Genomic DNA, 24850 nt, shown 5'->3' on the forward strand with positions numbered 1-24850 from the left:
AAACCATCTGCTTTTTGTTTTTTGTTGTACAGGGCCTTGCATTCTAAGCCAAATGTAAAGGTTCAAGTGTGCTTTCCATAAGTCAAAGAATATATATATATATATATATATATATATATATATATATATATATATACACACACACACACACACACACACACACACACACATACTGTGTAAATATATATATATATACACACACACACACACATACTGTGTAAATATATATATATATATATATATATATATATATATATATATTATGTGCTTGCTTAAGGATGGCTGACATTAAGAACATATTTGCATGGAGAGGATTACACACAGGAGGTGTTTGCTTATTAGGGTTAGAGATGTGGTAAGATGGTAAAAAACTGTATATGTATTATAAATGGAGGCATTGTTCTGACTATATCACATATGTAACTTTCAAGTGTAATTTTTTAAGAAATCAAATCTCTCAGAAAAGTGACTATACACAGATCTGCCTTTCTTTCTCTGCGCTTACAGTTTGAATGGGGCCAATCCGTAAACGTTAAAAATACTCACTATTTCAAAAGTATAGCCACAAGATGTAAACAATATGCTTGTTAACATGATTTTAGTGTGATACAATTACTTACTAAGCTTTTCTGTGTAAAGTTAGTCAATTTAACAACTTCATTGCAATGATGAATTCATGACAACAAACCCTAAAATGACGGTAAAAATGATGATTTATGCAACTGTACAGGTCAAATAATACATGAGTTTTAACAGAAGAATTAATGTAAGTGCTTTTATAAAATTATAAGCTTTACATTTCTGTCTTTAAACCTTCTGAAAATTGTCCCCATTCACTTCCATTGTATGAGCCTCATTGTATCTTCTATTTTTGCTTTATTTAAAGAAAAGGACAGACAAGATCAAAAAAAATATTTTTTTGTGGTAATCAACATTATGCCACAAATGCTATTGATTAAGCTTAACTTGTATTGAACCCGGAATATTATTTTAAAGGAATAGTTCACCCCAGAATGTTTTACTATAAATTCTCCTCCCTGCCCAGTAGGTGGCGATATGCACAAAGAATGCGAATCGCCAAAAACAAAAAATGTGAAAGTGGAGACTGATAGTAAAAACTGACTTAAATATTGATCTGTTTTTCACTTCTGAAGACAGATTTAACCACTGGAGACTTATGGACTACTTTTATGCTGCCTTTATTTACTTTTTGGACCTTCAAAGTTCTGGCCACCATTCACTTGGATTATAAGAGCCTACAGAGCTGAGATATTCCTCTAAAAATCTTCGTTTGTGTTCTGCAGAGGAAAGAAAGTCATACACATCTGGGATGAGGCTGAGTAAATGATGAGATAATTTTCATTTTTGGGTGAACTATCCCTTTAAAATTTGTATGTGTGAAGGAGCAGACCACAGGTATCCATGGGGACTGAGTAATGGCAGTGGAAAAAAAACCTTTAGTAGACAACTTTTGTTCAGAAACTTTTTTTCATTACCAACCAAGGTTTAACATTTACATAAACAATTTACAACAACAGAAAAAAAAAACATTTCATTGATTAACTTGCACCTGCAGAACAGACAGATTGCTCTTAATTTAGATGTATAGGATTTTGAATTGTTTAGTACTAAGAGTCGACAGTCTGTGAACCCTCCAGTGCATCCACGGCCACATTCAGGCAAATTGCATTTGTTATCAGGTCGACACTGCCAAATATATACGTTTTGGTCTAGGTCCTTCAGAAGTGTCCTTCTGCAATTTGCTCTTGAAGCAGTTGCCTTTCTCTCTCAATAATATGGTACAACATTGACCCCTGGATTTGTCAGTGTGGTTTAAACATGAGGGAAACACCTTTGAGGGAGGAGAGGACATAATATCATTTATCCGCTGGTGAGAACCTGTGTGCTGGGGTTCTGAAGTTGCTCACTGGGGGTGGTGAAGTCCCACGGTCTGTGGTTCTCTGTGTAGCCGTAGAGGTTCCTCAGAGCAACACGCGCTGCTTCTTCTTCGGCTGCCAAGACTGTTTCACCGGGACCCTGAGCCAGCAGCTTATGGTCACTGATGCAAAATAAAAGAGAGACAAAAAGAATGGGCATTTTAAAAATCAATCCAAGACCTAAACTTAGAAGACTATATTGACTATTTGCGACAGCAGTGGGTCTAAAATTGTGTTCTGGAGGAGACTTGCCAGAATAATTCTGATGCGACCCTGAAACGACATATGAGATTGTCTGCCTATATTAATAAACTAGAACTTTACTAGGGCAGGATAAAAATATTCCGTCAGAGAACTAACAATCTAAAAAAACTTAAAAGGATAGTTCACCCAAAAATGAAAATTCTCTCATCATTTACTCATCCTCATGCCATCCCAGATGTGTATGACTTTCTTCTGCAGAACACAAACAAATATTTTTAGAAGAATATCTCAGCTCTGTAGGTCCATACAATGGAAGTGAATGGGGTCTTGAAGCTCCAAAAAGCACAAAGTGGTTTAATCAATGTCTTCTGAAGTGATATAATCAGTTTTAGGTGAGAACAGACCAAAATGGAACACAATTTTCACTATAAATCTTGCATCTGCATTTGAACGCCCCCTTGGCGATCATGATTTCAAGCTTGATTACACTTCCTAGAGCTATTTAGCACTCTGCACATGCGTCAAGCTCTTGGAAGTGTAATCGAGCTTGAAATCATGATCGTCCCTAAAGACTGCAATGGCAAGATGTACAGTAATTTTTTTTTTTTTACATTCTGGTCTGTTCTCACCTAAAAACGATTAGATCACTTCTGAAGACATGGATTAAACCACAGGAGTCGTATGGAATAATTTTATGCTGCATTGATATGCTTTTTGGAGCTTGAATGTTTTGGATCCTATTCACTTGCACTGTATGGACCTACAGAGCTGAGATATTCTTCTAAAAATCTTTGTTGAGTTCAGCAGAAGAAAGAAAGTCATACTCATCTGGGATGGCATGAAGGTGAGTAAATGATGAGAATTTTCATTTTTGGGTGAACTATGCCTTTAAGTAGCATGTAGTAACTCAACAGTTCATAAATATTAATTCTGTAACCACATTTGTAAAATAGGCAACATACAGTGAAATGTGTCAATTATGGGCCTAATATAATATTCCAACACTTGCGTCGTACCTGTAAAGCCCCACGAAATACAGTGGTAGGACGGTACTGGCACCAGCAGACCGGATAAGGCGAGGCTCAGGTAGAGCCATACCTTTACGGGTCAACTCTTGCACCAGCAGTCCCATGGGATCAACCACTTGCCACATGTCAAACAAATCTTTCCCTATCAAGTGAGTCACCAGGAAATCCTGCAAAAACATAACCCACAAAAAAGGAAATCAAGGATTAAGGGACATAGTGCAATAGATATTTACATGATATAAGACTGTCATCAGTCTTATATCAACTATTACCATTAATGGTTAACTTTACTGGGACACCCATCATACCCTGATGAAAAGCCCTGCTCTGACAGGGCCACTGCTCTGTTCCAAAGCACCAATCACAGCAAAGAACGTTCCCTGCAGGATGACACCTGGAACAGGAAACTCTGCACTCATCGTCAATTCCTCCACTGCAAGGTTCTGCGCAACGTGACACATAACCTCTGACCCTGTCAGATGACCTACAATAGCTGCTACGCCCGCCTCAGGTAAACTGGGATAGTTAGCCCTGCACCAGTTACCAAGGAAACCCTGTGCACAGTAAAATAATATTTAATTTTTGCACATCAAGAAGTAATTCAATCTGTTTAATGAAAATAATAGCACGTTAACTCTTTGATGTATCATGCAAATGCACATTATTTAATTAAAATAGCTGTGAAAAACATGAAACCTGTATGTGTTTTACAAGCACATCAACCCACTATTGACCAGCAGTATGCACCTGAGTAAACTGTTGACCGTGTGCCCGCAGCTCGCCGTTGTCTTTCAGGTTGAGTGCGGTCGTCTCTGCGTCGACCCCCAACACCCGTCTCCTCTCGTCCTCCGAGCGCAGATAACATGGGTTCACAAACGCTGTCTTCAGAAGCTCCACAGAAAAACTCTCCTGCAGTCTGGCACCAAATGCCTCCACCTCAGCATGGTAGTCAAAATTTGGCTGCTGAGAGCTGATGCGAAGAGAAAGACAAGAGGGTTATTGGTTAAAAACAAAAAACATAATAAAAATGTAGCTTTACATGCTATACCGTATAGAGATATGTTTCTCGGATACAGATTTAGGATTTATTGGTAATTGTTGCTAATGTATTTACTTAGGTTTGCATCATTTTGAGAAAATTACTCTTTAACGAGTACATAAGACCTATTAGTCGTCAACTGATACAATGAGGAAAAAGAAAAAGAAGAAAAAAAGATTTTGTGGTTAAGTAAATAGTAGAAAATATTAGATACTTTATACATTGAATAAGTTTTTAAAGTATGAACGTGGAAAATTCTACATTTGTACTCAATTCAAATATGTACAAAATAATGCTCTAGCTTATAAGTAAATATTATTTATGACTGTTTGTTATCTTTACAACATGTAAAGATAATTATTTGCTCATTTGAGTAAATTTCACAGGTAAATAAAATAAGTAATTAATAAGAAAGAAAGAAGAGGAAAAAGAAAGAAAATGAGATAATAATAGATAAGAGGAAAGAAAATAATATACTGTATATACAGTATAAAATATAGATACATAAACAGATAGAGAAAGAAAAAGAATAAGAGAGAATAATAGATAGATACAGAATAAGAAAATAATAAATAGATAAAATATAGACAGACAGACAAATAGATAGATAGACAGACAGATAGATGTGAGAGAGAGAGAGCAACAGAATAAGAAAGAAAATAATAAATAAAATAGACAGACAGACAGATAGATAGATAGATAGATAGATGTGAGACAGAGCAACAGAATAAGAAAATAATAAATAGACAAAATATAGACAGACAGACAGATGTGAGACAGAGAGAAACAGAATAAGAAAATAATAAATAGATAAAATATAGGCAGACAGACAGACAGACAGACAGATGTGAGACAGAGAAACAGAATAAGAAAGAAAATAATAAATAGCTAAAATATAGACAGTCAGACAGACAGATAGATGTGAGACAGAGAAACAGAATAAGAAAGAAAATAATAAATAGATAAAATATAGACAGTCAGATAGACAGATAGATGTGAGACAGAGAGAGAGAAACAGAATAAGAAAATAAATAAAATATAGACAGTCAGACAGACAGATAGATGTGAGACAGAGAAACAGAATAAGAAAGAAAATAAATAGATAAAATAGACAGTCAGATAGACAGATAGATGTGAGACAGAGAGAGAGAAACAGAATAAGAAAATAAATAAAATATAGACAGTCAGACAGACAGATAGATGTGAGACAGAGAAACAGAATAAGAAAATAAATAGATAAAATAGACAGTCAGATAGACAGATAGATGTGAGACAGAGAAACAGAATAAGAAAGAAAATAAATAGATAAAATAGACAGTCAGATAGACAGATAGATGTGAGACAGAGAGAGAGAAACAGAATAAGAAAATAAATAAAATATAGACAGTCAGACAGACAGATAGATGTGAGACAGAGAAACAGAATAAGAAAGAAAATAAATAGATAATATAGACAGTCAGACAGACAGATAGATGTGAGACAGAGAGAGAAACAGAATAAGAAAATAAATAAAATATAGACAGTCAGACAGACAGATAGATGTGAGACAGAGAAACAGAATAAGAAAGAAAATAAATAGTTAAAATAGACAGACAGAGAGAGAGAGAGAGAGAGAGAGAGAGAGAGAGAGAGAGAGAGAGAGAGAGAGATGGATTGGAGAAGACAGATTTGGTACAGCAGCTTAAAGCATATTAAAGGGGTTGCAAGTTATTTTTTTACGGGATAGTATGCACAAAATGCAATTGAGCTGTCTAACTAGGCAACATTATTGGCCATCATAACAAATTATGATCATGTTTATTGTGTTTATATACAGGTGGCCCCTAGGCTATTATCATATGATGCCTAAAAATGCAGTCTAGGTATGCAACTCACTAAGTCCTGAGACAGCCACTGAATATCATGAGTGGCCTTGAGCTGTTTGACTGACCGTGGCGTTGGAGGTGGAGTTCCCTCCATCTTTCTCTTCCTCTCCATAATGAGTGTGTATGCTTTCATCCATCTTTTCTTCTCTCTGATTTGTGTAAGCAGCACTCCTCTGCACACATGATGATAATGCAGAGTTAACACACTGCGACTCACAAGCGCCCAGCACGCCGCCATGACAGCTCTCATATGCCCGTATTGACAGACAACTAGAGGAGCAAAACACACATCGCCACCAAGTGTACGGATGAATAAATTGCGTCTATGTTTGACCGGGTAAGAAGTCTCTCTTAAAGGGATAGTTCACCCTAAAATGAAAAATTATCTCATCATTTACTCAGTCATGCCATCCCTGATGTGTATGACTTTCTTTCTTCTGCTGAACACAAAGAATATCTCAGCTCTGTTGGTCCTTACAATGCAAGTGAATGGTGACCAGACCTTTGAAGCTCCAAAAATCACATAAAGGTAACATAAAAGTAATCCATAAGACTCCAGTGGATAAATCCATGTCTTCTGAAGCAATATAATAAGTGTGGGTGAGAAACAGATCAAAATGTAAGTCCTTTTTTACTATCAATCTCCACTTTCACATTTTGAAAGTGAAAGTAAAAGTGGAGATTTATGGTAAAAAAAAAAAAAAGAGAAAAAAAAAGGACTTAAATGTTGAGCACAATCACACAGAAGACATTATTTATTGGACAATATAACCTTACAAAAAATACTGTGGCTTTAAAGCCCAAAAGTATATAGAATACATGGGATAGTGATGGTATCAGATGGTAATACCATCTTACTTATACAGCATGGTACTGATTCTTATTCCATGGAATTCAAATGGTACTTATCGAATACCCTGGTATTACCATGGCCTTTAGCTTTAAATCTCTCATTCTTGAGGTCAAACTGTGCTTATACCTCAGTCTTTGGAAATCAAGTCAAACTTAGTGATATCAAGAAAAGTAAGGTAAAGGCAGGCTGGACAGTATGCAGTTCACTTTTGTTTTCATTTATTCAAATAAAAGCCTTTGCAATAGAATATTTAGGACTTTGTGAGAGGAATACTGTACGGTCTGAAGCTGTATAATTTCCATAATATCCTAAACAAACATAGGAAAGGTTGCAGCAGAAATATCATAGCTAACAGTTAACATATTAAATTGTTGAAATATTTTCCATAGATGATGAACATACTTAAATTACACACAGGCAAGTATGGTTTGAATGTCAATGAAAAGTAACACTGTTACTAAAATACATGAACACCAATGGATCTCTTCAGGCTATACATAATGTTCCCATATGTCACAGCAGTCTGTGAATATTATAATTTAATCTTATATGCATTTCCTTTGTCTAGGATATTTTAGTGCATCCCGCTTCATTGGTCTTTGTAAAAGATGACAAATTATTATACTAATTTGTAAGGTTATAACCTATGGAAAAATCGGTGATCACAGCCAAAGCTGAAAGACAAGCGAGGAAAAATATATACATCTGGGTCATGCTTGGCTTTACGCAAACAGAAAGTCCTTAAAAACATTTGAAAACCAGAAAAAAGCAATTGTACTAATAAAAAATAAATTTACATACATTACATTGAAATAAAAACAGACAGACTAACCCAAAAGGAACAGCTATCCCTGACTTTACCACTCTTGCTGTGAAGAAAAAATCTGTTCGCCATGAGAATATATGGCTAAAAGTTTGACACGTAGAATAGAGGGGGCGGGGTCCTTCCCACATTGCGGAGTCTCTGGTGTTTTAGCGACGGAACCAGACCCAGCTGTTAATAAGCCAGAAAGCTACAGTGACGGAATACATGATCATTTCTCGTTTGGCTCTCTCTTTGTTTTCCTCTTCCAAGAGCTGTAAACGGCGGTTCAGCTTGACAATCTGTAAAGACAGAAAACTGATTAAATAAATGAAATCCTCCATCAAACCCAGATCTACACAGCTTAACTTAAAAATAAATTATAATAATAATAATAATAATATATATATATATATATATATATATATATATATATATATATATATATATATATATTATAAATTCTTCATTTGCATTCATATTCTTGCAGGATGCTTTTTTTTAACAAAATACTGCACATAATTTGTAAACAATATACATTTACTACAGTAAGAAGCTAAGGAAACCTTAATCAGAAGAGTATGGGTCAGTTTCATTCATTCTTACAACAAATATTCATTTACTTTTACATTCATGCAACTCATATTCATTCATTCATTCATTCATTCATTCATCTCATATACATTAACTCTTACATTCATGTAACTCATATTCATTCATTCATACAACTCATCTATTCATGCAAATCATATTCATTCCTTCATTCATGCAACTCATATTCATTCATGCAATTTATTCTTTCATTCAACTCATACATTTATTCATTCATGCAACTCATATTCATTCATTCATTAATTCCAACTCACATTCATTCATTAATTCAACTACTATTCATTCATGCATGCATGCAACTCAAATTCATTTATTCATTCATTCAACTCCTATTCATTCACTCTTCATGTAATTTATATTTATTCATTCATACAACTCACCCATTCATTCTTCATTCAACTCATATTCATTCATTCATGCATGCAACTCATATTCATTCCTTCATTCAATTCATCCTTTCATTCAACTCATACTCATTCATTTATTCCTTCATGCAACTCATAATCATTCATTTATTAAACTCACATTCACTCATTCATGCAACTCATATTCATTCATTCATGCAACTCATATTCATTCATTCATACTAATCCACTCATTCGTGCAACTCATATTCATTCATGCAACTCATCCTCATCCATTCATTCATTAATGCAACTCATATTTATTCCTTCTTTCATGCAACTCATATTCATTCATGCAACTCATATTTATGCAATTTATCCTTTCATTCAACTCGTACTCATTCATTTATTCATTCATGCAACTCATATTCATCCATTCATTCAACTCACATTCAGTCATTCTACTCATATTCACGCATTCATACAACTCATTAATTCATTCATTCAACTCATATTCATTAACTCTTACATTCATGCTACTCATATTCATTAATTCATACAACTCATCCATTCACTCATTAATGCAACTCATATTCATTCCTTCATTCAACTCATATTCATTCATTCATGCAATTCATCATTTCATTCAACTCATACTCATTTATTCAACCAACTCACATTCATTCATTCAACCAACTCACAATCATTCATTTATGCATGCAACTCATATTCATTCAATAATGCAACTCATATTCATTTATTTATTCACGCAACTCATCTTCCTTTCTTCCTTCGGTTATTCACTTATTCGTTTGATTGGCCATTCATTCATTCCCTTGCAGATTATTCAATATTAACATCACAACAGCAGAATTAGGGCTGGGTATAGCTACAGATTTCCTGAGATTAAGAACAAGAACAAAAGAAACAAATTACAAGCAATAGATCAAATAAAAACAATAGAACAAAGATAAAAATTAAGTTTTTAACAGGAATATAAATTTGAATAAGCATTTAGAAATTGAAAACAAGTAGTGCAATGTAACATAAAACTACTTCTGTTACTGGTATTCACTGTATGATTATAATGCATAAATACTTTTTAAAGCTACTGAAGTTTTCCAGCCAAGAACAGCAAGCGTTTTGTTTTTCTTCTTGTTATTGTTGTTTGATTAATATTTACGACATACTAGACAGCAGCAGGTCTATTAGGCTGCATTTACATGTCTGATATTTTATTACAAATCCACTTTATCTCCCACTGTTTATGTTCACTTTAGACATAAATGACTGTGTTTACATTAATACCACACCAAGACGGGCATTTTCACAGAATTTTGAAGTGTACCTTACCGTTTTGGCGCATATATGCTTTATTGCTAATATAGCACACACACAAAAGCTGCCTTTAAGTCAGTCACATAGCGTACCATAAACCTAACCCCAACCCCAACCCTAAATATACTGAAATGAGGAAAAAAAAAGTGATCTTTACAATTCTCGTTATTTGGGTAGTTTCTCTCAACACTCTTTTCCTTTTGGCCTACTGATGAGATCAGCCAGTTGTTGTCATGTGATCGGCTTTTCAATCTTGATCGACGTAATGAGCACCTCTGGCACGGAGTAAAAGATCGATCTTATTTTGAATCAATCAGGATTGTTCAAATGAAGATCAATATTAATAGGAAAATCCTTTTTTTGCCCCACCCTGAGCAGAATCATACCTGTCTGCGTAAAGAAGTGGCATCCACTACAGCCATGTCATCTACCCCTCCCTCTAGAGTAGAGTCCAGTGTGGCCAGCGCATACCTGTCAGAAACATCACAGCATTTCATATAGTAAAACACTGAGAGTTTAATGAGAGGAAAGAGAGAAAAACAAAGCAAGAGGAAAAACAGATGATGGGGGAAGAGAGAGAAGTTACCTGTTGTCATGCTGGGGGTTAGAGAGAGTTGAACCCCCTCTTAGAGATGGCTTGCTGAGAAGAGGATATGGAGGAAGTGAGAGAGGGAAAGGAGAAAACACATAGACAGACAGACAACTTTAATAATACATGATGTGCTTTTAAAATGTACACACAGCAGATACTTTTGTCTGGACCCTGTCAATGTTTTTACCTACAGTAAATAAACCTTCCAAAAGAAATTCTGATTTCATGGCAAACCGACAAACTGTATAAATGGTCACAAACACCTGAAAATCAATTTCCTAATTTTCCAAAAGAAAATAGAGCAGAGACTATCTTTAGGATGGTTCTAGATTAACCTACAGTTGAGTTTAGTGTTTGTAAGTGGAGCTAAAGTTAATGCCACTCTGAAAAAGCAACTAATGAGAAGCCAAGCGGGTCGGGGGCACAGGATATGAGCTTATGAATACCATCTGCGCAGATATGCATGGAAGCCGCAATTAAAAATAATATAGTAATGCCACAAACATGTGAAATGAAACTGAAATGAAAACAAGATTCAAATATGAAACCAAATCTTGTGCGTGCAACCCATACAAAACATAAAATTTAAAACAAGTTGACAAAGAAATGGAGCTTATAGAAGTCCACACTCAACGGCAAACAATACAGAAATAGTCATCTAACAAACTACATCTTAAAACAAAGTATGTCGTTTTTTGTTTTTGTGGTTAAATCCTTCAATTAACTGATTTAGACTAATTACAAACTGGATCTTACTGAGGTTTTAAGAGAATATTATATATAAACCCACGTTACAAGTGTTTGTCTATCATTGCAAATATGCTTAGTGTATTTTCTCAATCAATCAGTTATCAAAATGACACATGAAGCAAGGCGAGGACTTTGTTCTTTGCCTAATCTAACTCATTTATTTGTCGATTAGTTACTCGTTGAAGCCACAACTAATTGAGAAGTCTGATGTCAAGGGTCACCTGCACTGGTTCTCATCCAGGACCTCCAAGACCTGCTGGTAGGCCCGGCGTGTGGTTGACTGGATGAAAGAAAGGACACCGAGGGCGCTGAAGAGGTTAAACCCATCCTCGGCGCCACCGAGAGGAGCCATAGTGCGCAATGTAGCAGGGGGGGAGGGAGTCATACTGAACGTACCACAGAGAGAACAAGACGAAAGGGGAAAGAACCAGAGAGATAGCAGTAGCATAAGGGGCCGTTCAGCCTGAACGCGCTATTGCACTAAAAACAAACTAGATGCAGCGGAACAAATGGAACAGAATACAGGTGTCTTGGGACCCGTTTTAAAAGTTGAAGTCCTTTTAAGTTAACAAGGTGTCTTAAAAATGTGGCACTCCTATGCGATATGTTAAATAAAACTGCAAAATGCAGCAAAATGTTCAAAGACCAAAGTGAAGCTAATATTTAAATAGACAAACAATTAAAAAGCAGCACAGACGGACACAAAAATGCATCCTCCTTAGGGCTGACGCTGTTTCAAGTTACAAGAACTTCTAGACACCTGCCTTCCGTCCTATTTGTTACGCGGCATCTAGCTTGTTTTTAACACAAGAACGTGTTTGATTTGAACAGCTAAGACAGCAAGAATAATGCTGCATTCACATCATGTCATAATTACTGTAATTACGAGACAACAAATCGAAGAGATTTTCACATCCTTGGACTCAGAAATAAATTGTTTTTATTGTCAACGTGTATAACGGCAAAAATCTATCCATCCTTTGTTGTTGAAAGGGATGCACCGACACCAGTATCGGCCGATAACGATCCCTATCCGATGACAAGATTGTCTTTTCTTTATCAGTTTAGAAATCTATACCTCACTGTGTGGAACTGATTGGGGATACTCATATGTAAAGAAACAAAAACTAACATTATTTCCAAATACTAGAGCTGTCAAAGTTAACGCATGCTATTAATTTAAATTTAAAGCAAAAGATTTAATGTTACTTGAAATGGTGATATTTTAGTGCATTTCTATCTTTATACTGTGAAAGGCTTTTTTTTAGAAAATGTTAATAAAACATTATGGTTACATATTATTTTCTTTTCTTTTCTAAGAATATATAGAGTAAAATGTCAGCATTTTCAAAATTGAATGCAATTAATCTTGATTAACTACGAAAAATTGTGCGATTAATCGCGATTAAAAATGTCATCAATTGACAGCACTACTAACTACACATTATTTCACTATAAAATAGAGTTAATGACAATAAAATTGTATAGCCTATGAAGAAAAACTTTATTTTTAAATAGTCTACTGGACAATCCAGCAGAAAAATTATCAGTAATTCCAGTGAAAGTCTTTAGGAGAAAAGAAGCCAGTTTTCTTTACACATTTTTTCAACTTGAATCTGGACTGTAAATGGAATCAAACCTCTTTTTTCACCTTAGTTGAAATATGATATCAGTCCACTTTTCAATCACACAGTTATGTTTTTGGAACCCAGTCAACTTAAATATTATTGTAATTTAATAATAATAATAAAAATAATAATAATACTAGTTATAATTTTTGTTATTATTATTAATAACAATAATTGTTATTGTTATTACTACTAATAATAAAAACAATATTATTAATAATAAATATTATACTTTTATTATACAAAAGTAATGCATTTCAGTTGTAATTTCCTAACTTTAAAACCCGGGGGCTTTTATTTTTATGGAACACTCCAGGAAGATGGTGACCTTAGACTTTCTGTGTGTGGGCTAGTTCACAGTAGTTTAATATCCTTTTCATTCAAAATCTGGTGAATTGCTCCTCCGGAGCCAATCTCAATGCATGTTATAAGTGAACCAAACTATCAAGCATCTACATCTGAGATGTGCCATTCTGAGAGCTAAAAACAGCAGCGCACCATCAGCCCCGTGCGTGCTATATGTGTGCATGACACAAAAGAGCAGCGCTCATTTACTGAAGTGAACGGTGCATGCAAACTATGTATTTATTTATTAAACACAGCCTTTTGAGATTCACAAAGCTATTGTATGTCTTTGCAGAGACTTGTAAAAAATGCACAAGTCATATGGACTAATTTAATGGTGTATTTATGGTTCTTTTATGCCATTTTTGAAGCTTAACGGCGGTAACGACCATGACTAACACACAGTATCAGATTTGGACTGGGCTCATCGGACCAATATCCAGGTTTCAGATCAGTGCATCCCAAGCTGATGACAGCAAAAATGTTTAAGAACACAGAATGTGCAGCAGGTAACAATGGCTTTAATAAAATGGCATATTAAACAGAAATGTGTAAACTACCTTTAAATATTGAGACCGCTGGTATTTTGGTTAATTTTACATGGCAGTCAAGTCGGAGCTTTCGTAAAATTCTGAATTTCCAACATGTAATTTCAAATTCAACACAGACGTGAGCTGTTTTAACAAGTTGGAAACTCGTAATTATGGTAATTTTAGCATGATGTGTACACACCATCAAACAGAAAGTCAAATTAATGTTTGAGGGAGAGGGGAAAGATCAAAATTCAAGAGAAAGTAATAAATGGCAGAAAAAAGAAAGAGAAAGCAAGTCAGAAAAATAGACAAGACTGCATTTCAATGGCCTGAATAAAATATCATAGATCAGATAAGATGACCACAAAACCTCACCACAAAGCTATATCACAACCCCATACAAACCTGCAACAGGCCGAAACAAGCACTAAACATGCAAACTCTACATTTACAGGTACATCCTTTATACAACACAAACAAACACATCAGTCTTGGAGTCCAACATCAAAAATTACCACAAGCCTCAGAAGCACTGAACAGCACCATTAGCACTGAGTTCCCGTTTAAGAGAAACGGACGAAATGGCTGAGCTTGCATCAAACTAACGATGAGGCTGTTCCATTAGCACTAATCCAACCAGACACAACTTCACCTTTGTGATCCCAGAAGCAGTTTGCCTTAAACATACTGCACATCCAAAATATACAGTGGAACTAAAAAATACTTGGACTCTTAGTCTACTCTTAAAAATGTATAAATGCCACTGCATCAAATAACAAAATATCAAAGCAAGTGATCTGCAAATAAATTATGCTTGACTTTTTCTCAGTAGACCTTATTTCCTTTTAATAAAGGAATTTATTTTTAGCCATTTGCAATGTTTTGTGTGAAAAGTGTCTTTGTGATTTCTTCAAAATAAATGCCACTTGCTTTGTCTCTTCAACTCTGGTGCATTTTTCGGCTGCCGCCTGCAATTTTTCACATATTTAAAAGCTCATCATTTACACATACTGTGGACTAATTGCCAAAAATTGGTCTAATTTTTTCAGAAGGCCCCCCAAATAAAAAAAGACTCCAATTATTCATAAATAATATTGTATATGGTACAATCTTATGATTCTATAAAAAATATATATATTTTGTTGTTGTTGTTGTCGTACCAACTTTGTAAGAATGTAATTCTGGTTCTGTGTACTCCATCTCCCTCCAAAAAGTCGTATTTTATTTCACTAGATGGCAGCAAGTACTAGAAAATGAATTTTTCCTCTATCACCTTCCGTCACAAAATGCCGATCTGAAATGTAGGTTGCACTCTAACGCATTTTAGCCCTCACAGATGTGTTCGTCCATAGACATTCAGTCTAATTTTCAGTTCACGCACCACCCCATCGTTTTATTGAAGATGTCAGCCTCTTCTAGTGGACTAGAAGCTCAATCTAGATGTCATTAGAAAGCTTAGATCCTCCCCTTTGTGATGATGTATAACATTTTATCATAGCATGCTTTTCCTGATGGACCGCATATTTTGTTCTGGACATCTAAGATATTTTGATTATACACAAAAGTAAGCTCAAATACAAGAAAAAAATTGCTCATTTTTTAGAAAACTGCCTAAGCTAAAAATGGATATAAAGTTTTTAACTATTTGGGGCTTACACAGCAGTGATTGGCGCATAAAAGAGACGTTTGTATTTGATGTCTTACATAAATCATATTTCACTTTGTGATTCTTTTGAAAATCTTTCAAACTGTGGTATTAGGGCAACAAAATACTGTACAGTCGCATTACTGAGAATGAGAGCTTTCATTTGATATATGATTGTCTATTTATTGCTATATGAAAGACTTTTATATTCATATTCATATTTCTACCACATGACCTCTAGGTGGCGCTGATTTGTGACGAGAATATTTTCAGACCTTATTTTGTTATTTTATGTAGCATAAATGCAGAATTGATTGGTTATCTATGGAAAGTTCAGATTCTAAGCTTTCAAATGATATCACATATGCCTGACATTTTAAGCGTAAACTTTTTCCGTGACATAGCGCCCCCTTTTGGACCTGCCGACGGGTTCGCAGAGTTGAAGAGGTTAATTAATATTGTTCATTAAATATTTAAGGCTACGTCCACATTAATCTGCCTACATTTGAAAACATTTCAAATGTCATTTACGAACCTTCTCCGCCCACACTGCCGTTTTCAAGCATTTTCCAAAAGTTGCTTGTCCACACTAAAACATATGAAACTCTTAAATACCCTTACTGCGCATGCAAAAAAAAAAAAAAAAAAAAAAAAAAAAAAAAAAAAAAAATCACCATTTCATGTACGGTCTGAAACGCAATTGTCCTCGTGTTCTGTTGCCAGGAGAGTGTTTTCGAAAAGCTCAGTTTTCACTGTCTCAGTGTGAACGGAAGGCCAAAACATGGAGAACAAGATGCATTTTCAAACGAAAATGTATTAGTGTGGACGTGGTGTAAAAAACTCAAATATGATTAGTATATTATAATTGCTGTTCACATTTTCTATGTTTAGCCTAAATTTAAAAGGCTGATGGACATGATGGTAGTCAAATTAAAAGCAGAGGCCTTACTAGTCTAAATCCATTGGTTCTACAGAAGGAAAAAGTGATGCTGGTCATTGGTAGTCTTTAGCCTACATGCTATTACTAAGAAACAGCCAATAGGAATCCAATATGTCAAAAGTCAACAGTTGGTTGAAGGAGAATGACTGATCTATGTTCAAGCACAAACACGCCATGTGAATAGCTCCTCAGTGCCAGGAGTGGCCATTCGTTATGGCTTTCAATAGCGTAAAACAGAGAATAACAGAATAAATGGAATAGAGCTGCTGCGAAGTCACTGAATGAAGGAAACTGTTTGACAGAGCAACTGTTGAATTGAACAGCACCCTAAAGACTAGTTCTGCTTTATATTGTAATCAAATCAGTTTTCCTAATAAATGACAGATACGATTGTGCCACTCCTGTATCTGCAGTAACATGCACTGACATGCAGAGACTAAAAAAAGCACAAAAGCCAAGCAGGAAGGGCTTGGAACTAAAACATGAGAGAGTGAAAGAGAGGGCAATTATGAAAGGGCAAAGGGGGAAACTTAAAGGTACGCTCAGTAATTTTTTGTTCATGTTGCACTTGCCGATATGGCGATCGTCTTGACACCTAGTGCAGCACTTTATCATAGTTTCCAGTAACTGATGCCATTGTAGAAATGTGTTATTCGCAGTCAGCTATGGCCCAGGATTCATTAACTCGTAAGCACAAATGTCCAATAACAGAGGAGTTACCTTCTCAACATGTCGGCTGCCATGAGGTGACTCGCTCCATGTAAAATATATCATTTTTTTTTTATAAGGCCACTAATATGACTCATGAGTGTACATCATTTTAAGCATATTTTTTTATTTTATGTTTACATATTTCATAATTTTTTTGTGTTTTAATGAGGAACAACTACTGAGTGCTCCTTTAAAAAGTGAAAGGAAAGCACGTATGTCTATGTATTTATGTTTTTACACTCACATGGAGTCGTTTCTGGCCAGCTGCGCATTGTGATGCACACCTTTGTTCTCGCTGACTGAGCGTTCTCTACGTGTCTTGCTTTGTGTGCGCACCTATGTGACAGAAAGAAAGGGAAAGCAAAAGCTTTGTGTTTATTTTACAAAATGCAAGTTGAGAGTCCAACATAGAAGATCAAGTTAAAAAAAACAGAAAAAGTCACATTTGAAAATGCAAAATGGTGCAGTTTATTTTTTTAAAGAACAAAACGCAACAGTAAATAAACGTATTCAAAATTTAAGACAAGGACAGTTGAGCTGTACTAATTTACACCCCCTTCTTGCTAAATTTTGTCTGCCCCACTTACTTCTTCACTAGGCTGGCTAGCGGAGCTTGACTGTTCCATTTCTAGGAAATCGAGGGGGCGTTCGTTAAGAGTAAGGACCCGAGGTGGTGTCTTGAGGGACAGCGTTGCCTCTAGTGGGGTGGATTGGATGAGGTCAAGATCTCTGGATCGGGAGAACTGGGAATCATCACTGTCCCCTATAAAAAGAGATGAGTGACTGATCAGATATTCATCCCCTCTCACAGTTTGTTTGTTCATCAGGGAATCTGTGTGGCTAATTCATGTGAAATGGATGACTTTAAAGTAGAGCTGTCAAAGTTAACGTGTTAATGCATACCATTAATTAAAGTTTAACAAGTTAATTTTTCTTAATTGCGATTAATGCATTCACGGTTATAAAGGCATAAACCAGCATATACACTGGTCGTTGTAGGGTGGAAAACTTTGCGATGTGTCCGCCCGGAGTTATTACACTGACGCACAAACCACAAGCACACCATGGAAGTGTTCAACTGATAGAGAAAGAACATCTTAATCCTATTTTTTGTACAAAACATGCACAGATGGGACTTTGCAGCCTCTGTAAGGTGCACTTTAATTACCACAGAAGCACGTTAAGTCTTAACTATCATGAAAATGCAGAACGAGACATTGTTTGCAAGTGCTTTTCATGTGGAGTTCAGCACTTGACACTAGTGTTGACGCCCTGATGCGAATCGTGAACGCGGCTTCACAACTGCTGTAGCAAAGTGGATAGCCACAGTCTGCCAGCTGATTAATATTGTGGGGGATGAGAGTTTTAATGAGCATTGCAATGAATATGCAACCAACAGGGAGACTACTTCTTTCAATTTGTCAAACTCCCAGTTAGACTTTGGGAAACGTTTAATGATACTTGAATTGCTGATATTTTTATACTGTGGAAGGCTTTGATTGGAAAATATTAATAAAGCATTATTGTTGCACATTGTTTTCTTTCCCAAGAAGGAAATAAGTGCATTCTGACAGGAAAGGAAGTATATATAGAGTAAAATTTCAACAATTATTTGCAATTAACTATGAAAAAATCTGATTAATCGCGATTAAAAAATTTAATCAGCTTTTTTTGACAGCACTTCTTTAAAGGTGAAGATAGTGATCTTTGATTGGTTAAAATATTTTGTTCAATCCAACTTTGTGAACAGACATCATAAGTAAGCCGTTTGTGGCCAACTTTGTCTCATTTGAGGGGTTTGATACTTTCAGATTAAAGGAATATTCTGGGTTCAATACAAGTTAAGCTCAACAGCATTTGTGGCATAATATTGATTACCACAAAATTTTATTTTGACTTGCCCCTATTTTCTATAATAAAAGAAAAAATCTGGGTTCCAGTGAGGGACTTACAATGGAAGTGAATGGGGGCCAATCCTTAAACATTAAAATACACACTGTTTTAAAATTATAGCCACAAGACGTAAACAATATGCATGTTAACATGATTTTAGTGTGATAAAATTACTTACTAAACTTTTCTGTGTAAAGTTATATCCAATTTTACAACTTCGTTGCCATGGCAATGTAATGTCAACAAACCCTAAAACGACTGTACAAATTAGGGGTGTAATGGTTCAAATTTCTCACAGTTCGGTTTGTATCACGGTTTTAGGGTAACCATTTCGGTACAGTTTGGTATTTTCCATGTTCAGAAAAAAAATATTACTGCCAAATCCAAAGTAAGAATACTCTATTTGGTAACAAACACTTCAACAGGTTTGCCCTTAATAAAAATCATTGTTTTACAGTAAAAATAGTTTAACTATGGTATTTGTAGTAAAAACATAGTAACCACAGAATCAACATGGTTACTGTCATGTTTACAATATATAGTATAATCATGGTTTCTATGTGGAAACTACATGGTTGTAAAACCATGGTTAATTGTATCAAAACCATGATTTCTGCAAAGAAAACCATGTTGACAGCAGTCATGGTTACTACAATATTACTATAGTAAAACCATGGTTAATTTTCTTTAGGGTCTAATTAATCAACATTTTAACATAATATCTGCACTATTACGCTACATGCACCGACATAAAATGCATTTCAAACTCTGCACATATATTCAACATTCTGAATTTGTCACGGTACCAAAATTTCAGTAGTCGATCCCAATACCAGTGAAATTTCACAGTTCTCGATACCAATTTCGATACCACAGTAAAAATATGCTAATATGATAATGTGCTACTGAACACAAAAGTTATTTTATTTAGCTATTTTTAATAATTATTTTAATAATCATAGTTTAATCATTATTATTATTTTTCAGAACATGTTTAAAGTTTAATTTAAATTTAATCATCAAAATGGTGTCAAATCAATTCATTCCAAGTGAAAATATTAAAAATAGAAAATGACTTTAACATGTCATTACATTTTTTCCCCCCAAAAAACTTTTATTCAACAGCTGTCTTGCTTGTGACATATTGATTAATTATTGTTATTTTTATTATTACAGTGAATATTACATTTGACTATACAGTTAATATATTTGTATTCAATTCTTTATTTAATTTCTTTAATTTCAAGCATTTAGCTTTTATTTTGAATCGTGCTTTTATTATGACGTTTTTTTTTTTTTTTGCCGGAAGCTTCACTTTTCCAGATAAACAGTTCACATCATGGCCCAGTGTGATAATTGAAGACTTTCTAAAATCTTCACATCTAAAATCTCATCTGTTTAAACTGTCCTTTGAGTCTGACAAATGAAATGTAGGACACAGTTTTGGAGTGTTTGTATTTTAGATTACTGGTGTTTGTGTATATGGTCATTTTGAAATGTTACGTTTTAAATTGTATTACTGTGAAGCACTTTGGTCAACTCTGTTGTTTTAAACACTATATAAATAAAGTCTGAGTTGAGATTAAAGCGCAAATGCTGTGATTTAATTATATAAATATATAGTGTACATGTGCTGCGTAGTTCACAGTGGATTAGTGCTCTGCTCTGTCATCTCATACAACATGAATGATTCTCAATGTCTGTGGAGTTTCCAGAGTTTGAGCGGTTGGATTTATAAATTCATTTAAAGTATGCAGATCATCCATGATAAGATTACAGCCTTTAACGGTTTAATAAAACACACTAGGACATGTCACTTGGATTAATTGTTAATTTCAGTGTAAAAGGAGTAACAGAGCACACATTCAAAATAAGTCTGTGAGCATTTTAAAGCAGTCGTGTATCGGTCATATTGCACGCTGGTAGGTACACACAGAGTTGGTGCTCGGTACTACCGGTACTGCAGAAACACTGGTATCGTTACATCTTTTTTATTTTAGTACCGACTTGGTACTTTTGACAACACTATTTGGAAGTTGTACATCACTATAGAAGGAACTTTGCTATTAAAATGGATACGAGGGATGTTGTGACGCAGCTCGAGTGTTTTAATCATATGCGGAAATCACACATCTTCGTCAGCGGAGTAGGGAAACATATCGTTGGCAATGAACACCCCAATCACTTTAGTAATTTTTTTATGCCTGTCCGAATTACAGAAGGGAGTTTGTGCAGTTTCGGCTCATCTGCAGCTCTGTGCGCGCCACACGGCATCTTTCCCTGGTGATTTCGGCGTAAATGATCATACGTTGATGTATTACCAGTATACGGCACTTGTGTCGAGCGATGTCTGCAAATAGTGCCTGTTTTGTAAATGTTTTTTGACCATCACTGTTGTAATTGACTGCAAAAAGAAAATGTTTCCAGACAGGAGACCTGAAAAACACAGGGGGCTTCTCTATCAGCGGCTCGTTTTCTCCACTTGCCATTTTCAACTACGCACAACGCTTGCAGAATAGTGATGTTATCAAGTTGACCCATGTTAAATACAGGCAGAGCGTATCCATCTACAGATCCATTCAGGTGCATTAGCGGAGGTTGTAACTGTGCGTGTCTGTTTGACACTTTATTTTCTTCACAAAACCTTGTGCTCCAGATGAGTCAATAAACTTGAGGTGAACCGCAGTGCCAATGCTTCCCAAACCGTAGGTGGAGAACTGTACAGTTAGTTTTTTTACCGAGAACCGTTACACCCCTAGTTTACAGCTCAAATAATAATAAAAATGATTGCAATGCTTTTATAAAAGTATAAACTTCTCATTTCAAAAAAAATATTTTTTTTTTATTTTTTTTAAAGAAAAGCATGGATGAGTCGAATTACATTTTTGCTGTAATCAACATTATGCCACAAATGACTGTCGACTGAGTTCAACTTGTATTGAACCCTGAATATTCCTTAACCAATGGCATGAGTTTTGGTTAGGACTACTGGTAATTAGCTATTTGGGAGGTAACTGATGTTTGTCCAAACATGGCAGACGATGCAGGCAGAAGAAGAGGTGGGAATCAACCCTCACCTTTAAACAGGGTTTTATGGTTCTTTAATTAGAGCTTCTTATATGATTAATCTAACATGATTACTTTTAACATCCTTCAATTTTCTTGATTCCTACCTGCCACTATGATTCTGTCAGGGACCTGCATCAGTGCCGTGTGGAGGGCCTCCAGCTCGGGTTCCTGCTCCTCTGAGCCGTACGGAGCCACTTTGAGCTGTTCGGGAATACGCATTCTCTGACTGATGCCCTCTGTGTACTCCAGCTCATAGTGGATGCGGTTCATCTCCGCCATCTCGGCTGTGGGAGAGGGGAATGCCGCTCCATTCATCTACAGGAAAAGAGGAGGGGACAGAGTGTGTATGAGAGATAAAGTGAAGAAAGACCAAAGCTTGGCTAGTCTAAAAAAATCCCAAAGAAATCTGAACAGGATTCCTATTGAAATGTTATCATTATAATTTGGAACCAATCTGAACGGATCCTAATGAGATCGAATAAGAATCCTCTCTAGGAATTTTATTTGACTCTTAAAAATGTTTGTATATTGTGTACTCTTTATCAGGACTCTAACCTGAAAGATTTCCTTTAAATTTCTATTGATGTCCTACAGAAGCATTTTATCCTGTTTTTAATCATAATGGTGCAATAGGTTACTGTGTGTTCTAAAAGATTTCGTTTGTGTTTTGTATCCAAAAATAGGCTTATAAGATTGTGTTCTTGGACTTTGGCTAAGTAAGAACTTAAGTAGATAGTTAAATAATAAAAGACACAATGGATCTCACTAAATAACTAAAATGCAGTTCCGTAAACCTTGTATCAGAAATCTTTAGTAAAGCAAAACTGGAATTACAGGTTGTCAAAGCCCATGACATTTCCCCCCAATACCAACAGCTCATAAGACTGAAAGTTTGCTTGTCATGCACTTAAATATTATTACACCTATGTTATCTAAATAAATACCCACCAGATCATTCCTAAAGACTGTTAACAGAAGCATTCAAAAACAGCTGTCATCAGTTTCTTGTTGGTTGATCATGAGATCAACCATTTCAGGAAACAAAAACGCCATTGAATAGATGGGTATCCCCAAAGTTTAGTGCATTAGTAGCCATGAAGGCTTTTGTCGATTGTGTTTAAGGAGATATCTGAAACAAAAACAGCTTTGGTTTGAATAATATTGCTGTTTTTTTGTGCTGGATGCATTGTAAGCTTATATATTGTGTACAAATGTATGAATGTAAGAGTATTTTCTAAATGTTGAAAATTAACAGTTAGAGAATAAATATCTAGTTTAGGCACTATAATGGCTCACGTTTGGGCTCCTAACATTGTTGTGCTGTAGCAAATTTGACAGTAAAATCAATGATGAGAACATTAGGGGCCCAAAGTGCATCAATGACAGCTGATAATGGGGCACTCCACGATCAAAAATCACATTTCGAAACTCATTTAGACTCATACCTTAACCGAGATCAGATCCCCCGACCGACTGCACACGTGTAAATGGGCTGATGGAGTAAAATCCGATTATTTCGTGATTAATCAAAGGCAGAGAATCATCCTGCAACACAGCACCGCTCAGCTCAACACAGAACGTAGTGAGACGCGTGAAGCTAGAAACGTTTTTCAAACTCAAAGTCCCACAGGACTTTTTTGTAAAACATTTTTTTATTTTTTATTTAAATTTTAATTAAACCAGCTGAATGAATTAATCACAATTTCAATTGATTTTATAAATAAATAATAATAATAATAATAATAATAATAATAATAATAATAATAATAGTAGTAGTAGTAGTAGTAGTAGTAGTAGTAATAATAATAATAATAATAATAATAATACAAACTAAAATCATGATTGCTAATATCCTGCTACATAACGTTCATTAATGACAGTAAACTGGACTGAGTTGAACAGTTTAATTTCTGCGCCACCAAATGAAATGGCAAAAATGAACACTGCTTTCGGCATGCGGTACCAACCTCAGCCACCAGGTGTCAATATCAGTAAGCCTGAAATCTTACAAGGTGACATGCGCTAGATAGATGTCTTTGCCCGTTTAGACAGTTTTAAATACTGGGTTTAGAGGCATGACTCGTGTTAGCCTTGCTCAAATCAATGAACTCATAGCGCTTTGGCGCTGTGTTGAGTTAAAGGAAGATGCAGAGCTGCTTGAGGAAACATCGTCCAGCTGTCTGGTGGTTGTCTCTCTGTGAAATACCTTTGAAAGACCTTTTTCACCCTCGGGGTTTTTGAACGCGGAAGTAAACGTTTGCAGGGTAAACTTCGACAGCGGTGAATGGTAGTGAATGGGAGATCACAGCAAATATTATTTTCACTTACCCATTTTCTCCAAGAGCAAAAAAAATAAAAAAAATAAAAAAAACTATTACGTTTGAATGACTTTCCAGAAGAAGAAGAAATAAAGAACGGTGGATTAAGATTGTAAAATGGGAGAGGATGCCAAATTTACTGTCACTCTCTCGGCAGCTGTAGTAATTCGTTTTAAAAACTATTTCCAGGGTAATATAACAATAAGCATAATGTTATAAATTTACACTCAATATTTAAAAAATGTATAATATGACAAAGTTTGCGAGATTTATGCTGCTGAATAAGGCGGAAACGCGTCATCACAGTCTGAAAAAGGTTTATTCTCAAGGAAATGCATTGGTTACTGACTACAGCAAGAGGCCTCGAAACGAATCCTCTAGAAAAAATAAACTTTTGAGGAAAA

The 24850-nt window shown here is 35.3% G+C and overlaps 2 protein-coding genes across 5 annotated transcripts; both read right to left on the bottom strand.

Annotated features, from left to right (window-relative positions):
- Positions 1-253: 253 nt before the first annotated feature.
- On the bottom strand, positions 254-6324 carry mrpl44 (mitochondrial ribosomal protein L44). Its single transcript, XM_051665347.1, has 5 exons — positions 6139-6324; positions 3917-4139; positions 3478-3723; positions 3158-3336; positions 254-2059 (listed from the first exon to the last, which is right to left on the bottom strand). The coding sequence occupies exons 1-5, from the start codon at positions 6321-6323 to the stop codon at positions 1882-1884; spliced, it is 1011 nt and encodes a 336-aa protein (XP_051521307.1). The 5' UTR covers position 6324; the 3' UTR covers positions 254-1881.
- Positions 6325-7127: 803 nt separating this feature from the next.
- Positions 7128-23714, bottom strand: mffa (mitochondrial fission factor a). 4 transcript variants are annotated; one of them, XR_007894152.1, is made up of 9 exons: positions 23574-23714; positions 22233-22443; positions 17754-17929; positions 17411-17502; positions 11586-11750; positions 10609-10662; positions 10409-10493; positions 9459-9584; positions 7884-8030 (listed from the first exon to the last, which is right to left on the bottom strand). XR_007894152.1 is itself a non-coding variant. In XM_051665746.1 (8 exons), the coding sequence occupies exons 2-8, from the start codon at positions 22441-22443 to the stop codon at positions 7899-7901; spliced, it is 915 nt and encodes a 304-aa protein (XP_051521706.1). In that variant the 5' UTR covers positions 23574-23714; the 3' UTR covers positions 7128-7898. The 4 variants fall into 4 exon arrangements, 3 of the variants coding, with proteins under 3 accessions (XP_051521706.1, XP_051521707.1, XP_051521708.1); XM_051665746.1 differs by lacking the exon at positions 9459-9584 and having other exon boundaries at positions 7128-8030; XM_051665747.1 differs by lacking the exons at positions 9459-9584; positions 11586-11750 and having other exon boundaries at positions 7128-8030.
- Between the last annotated feature and the right edge of the window lie 1136 nt (positions 23715-24850).

This window comes from Myxocyprinus asiaticus, chromosome 31 (genome assembly GCF_019703515.2).
Source record: "Myxocyprinus asiaticus isolate MX2 ecotype Aquarium Trade chromosome 31, UBuf_Myxa_2, whole genome shotgun sequence".
In the NCBI taxonomy this organism is placed as follows: domain Eukaryota; kingdom Metazoa; phylum Chordata; class Actinopteri; order Cypriniformes; family Catostomidae; genus Myxocyprinus; species Myxocyprinus asiaticus.

What these genes read in the sequence shown, in the direction of transcription:
- mffa (XM_051665746.1), bottom strand. Translation starts at nt 22,443, where the DNA reads ATGAATGGAGCGGCATTCCCCTCTCCCACAGCCGAGATGGCGGAGATG. An exon ending in TGACAGAATCATAGTGGCAG is followed by an intron (nt 17,930 to 22,232) that starts GTAGGAATCAAG and finishes CTCTTTTTATAG; the next exon opens with GGGACAGTGATGATTCCCAG. An exon ending in CTGGATGAGAACCAGTGCAG is followed by an intron (nt 10,663 to 11,585) that starts GTGACCCTTGAC and finishes TCCTCTTCTCAG; the next exon opens with CAAGCCATCTCTAAGAGGGG.
- mrpl44 (XM_051665347.1), bottom strand. Translation starts at nt 6,323, where the DNA reads ATGAGAGCTGTCATGGCGGCGTGCTGGGCGCTTGTGAGTCGCAGTGTG. An exon ending in GAGCAGGGCTTTTCATCAGG is followed by an intron (nt 3,337 to 3,477) that starts GTATGATGGGTG and finishes ATGTTTTTGCAG; the next exon opens with GATTTCCTGGTGACTCACTT. An exon ending in TATTTCGTGGGGCTTTACAG is followed by an intron (nt 2,060 to 3,157) that starts GTACGACGCAAG and finishes ATTTTGCATCAG; the next exon opens with TGACCATAAGCTGCTGGCTC.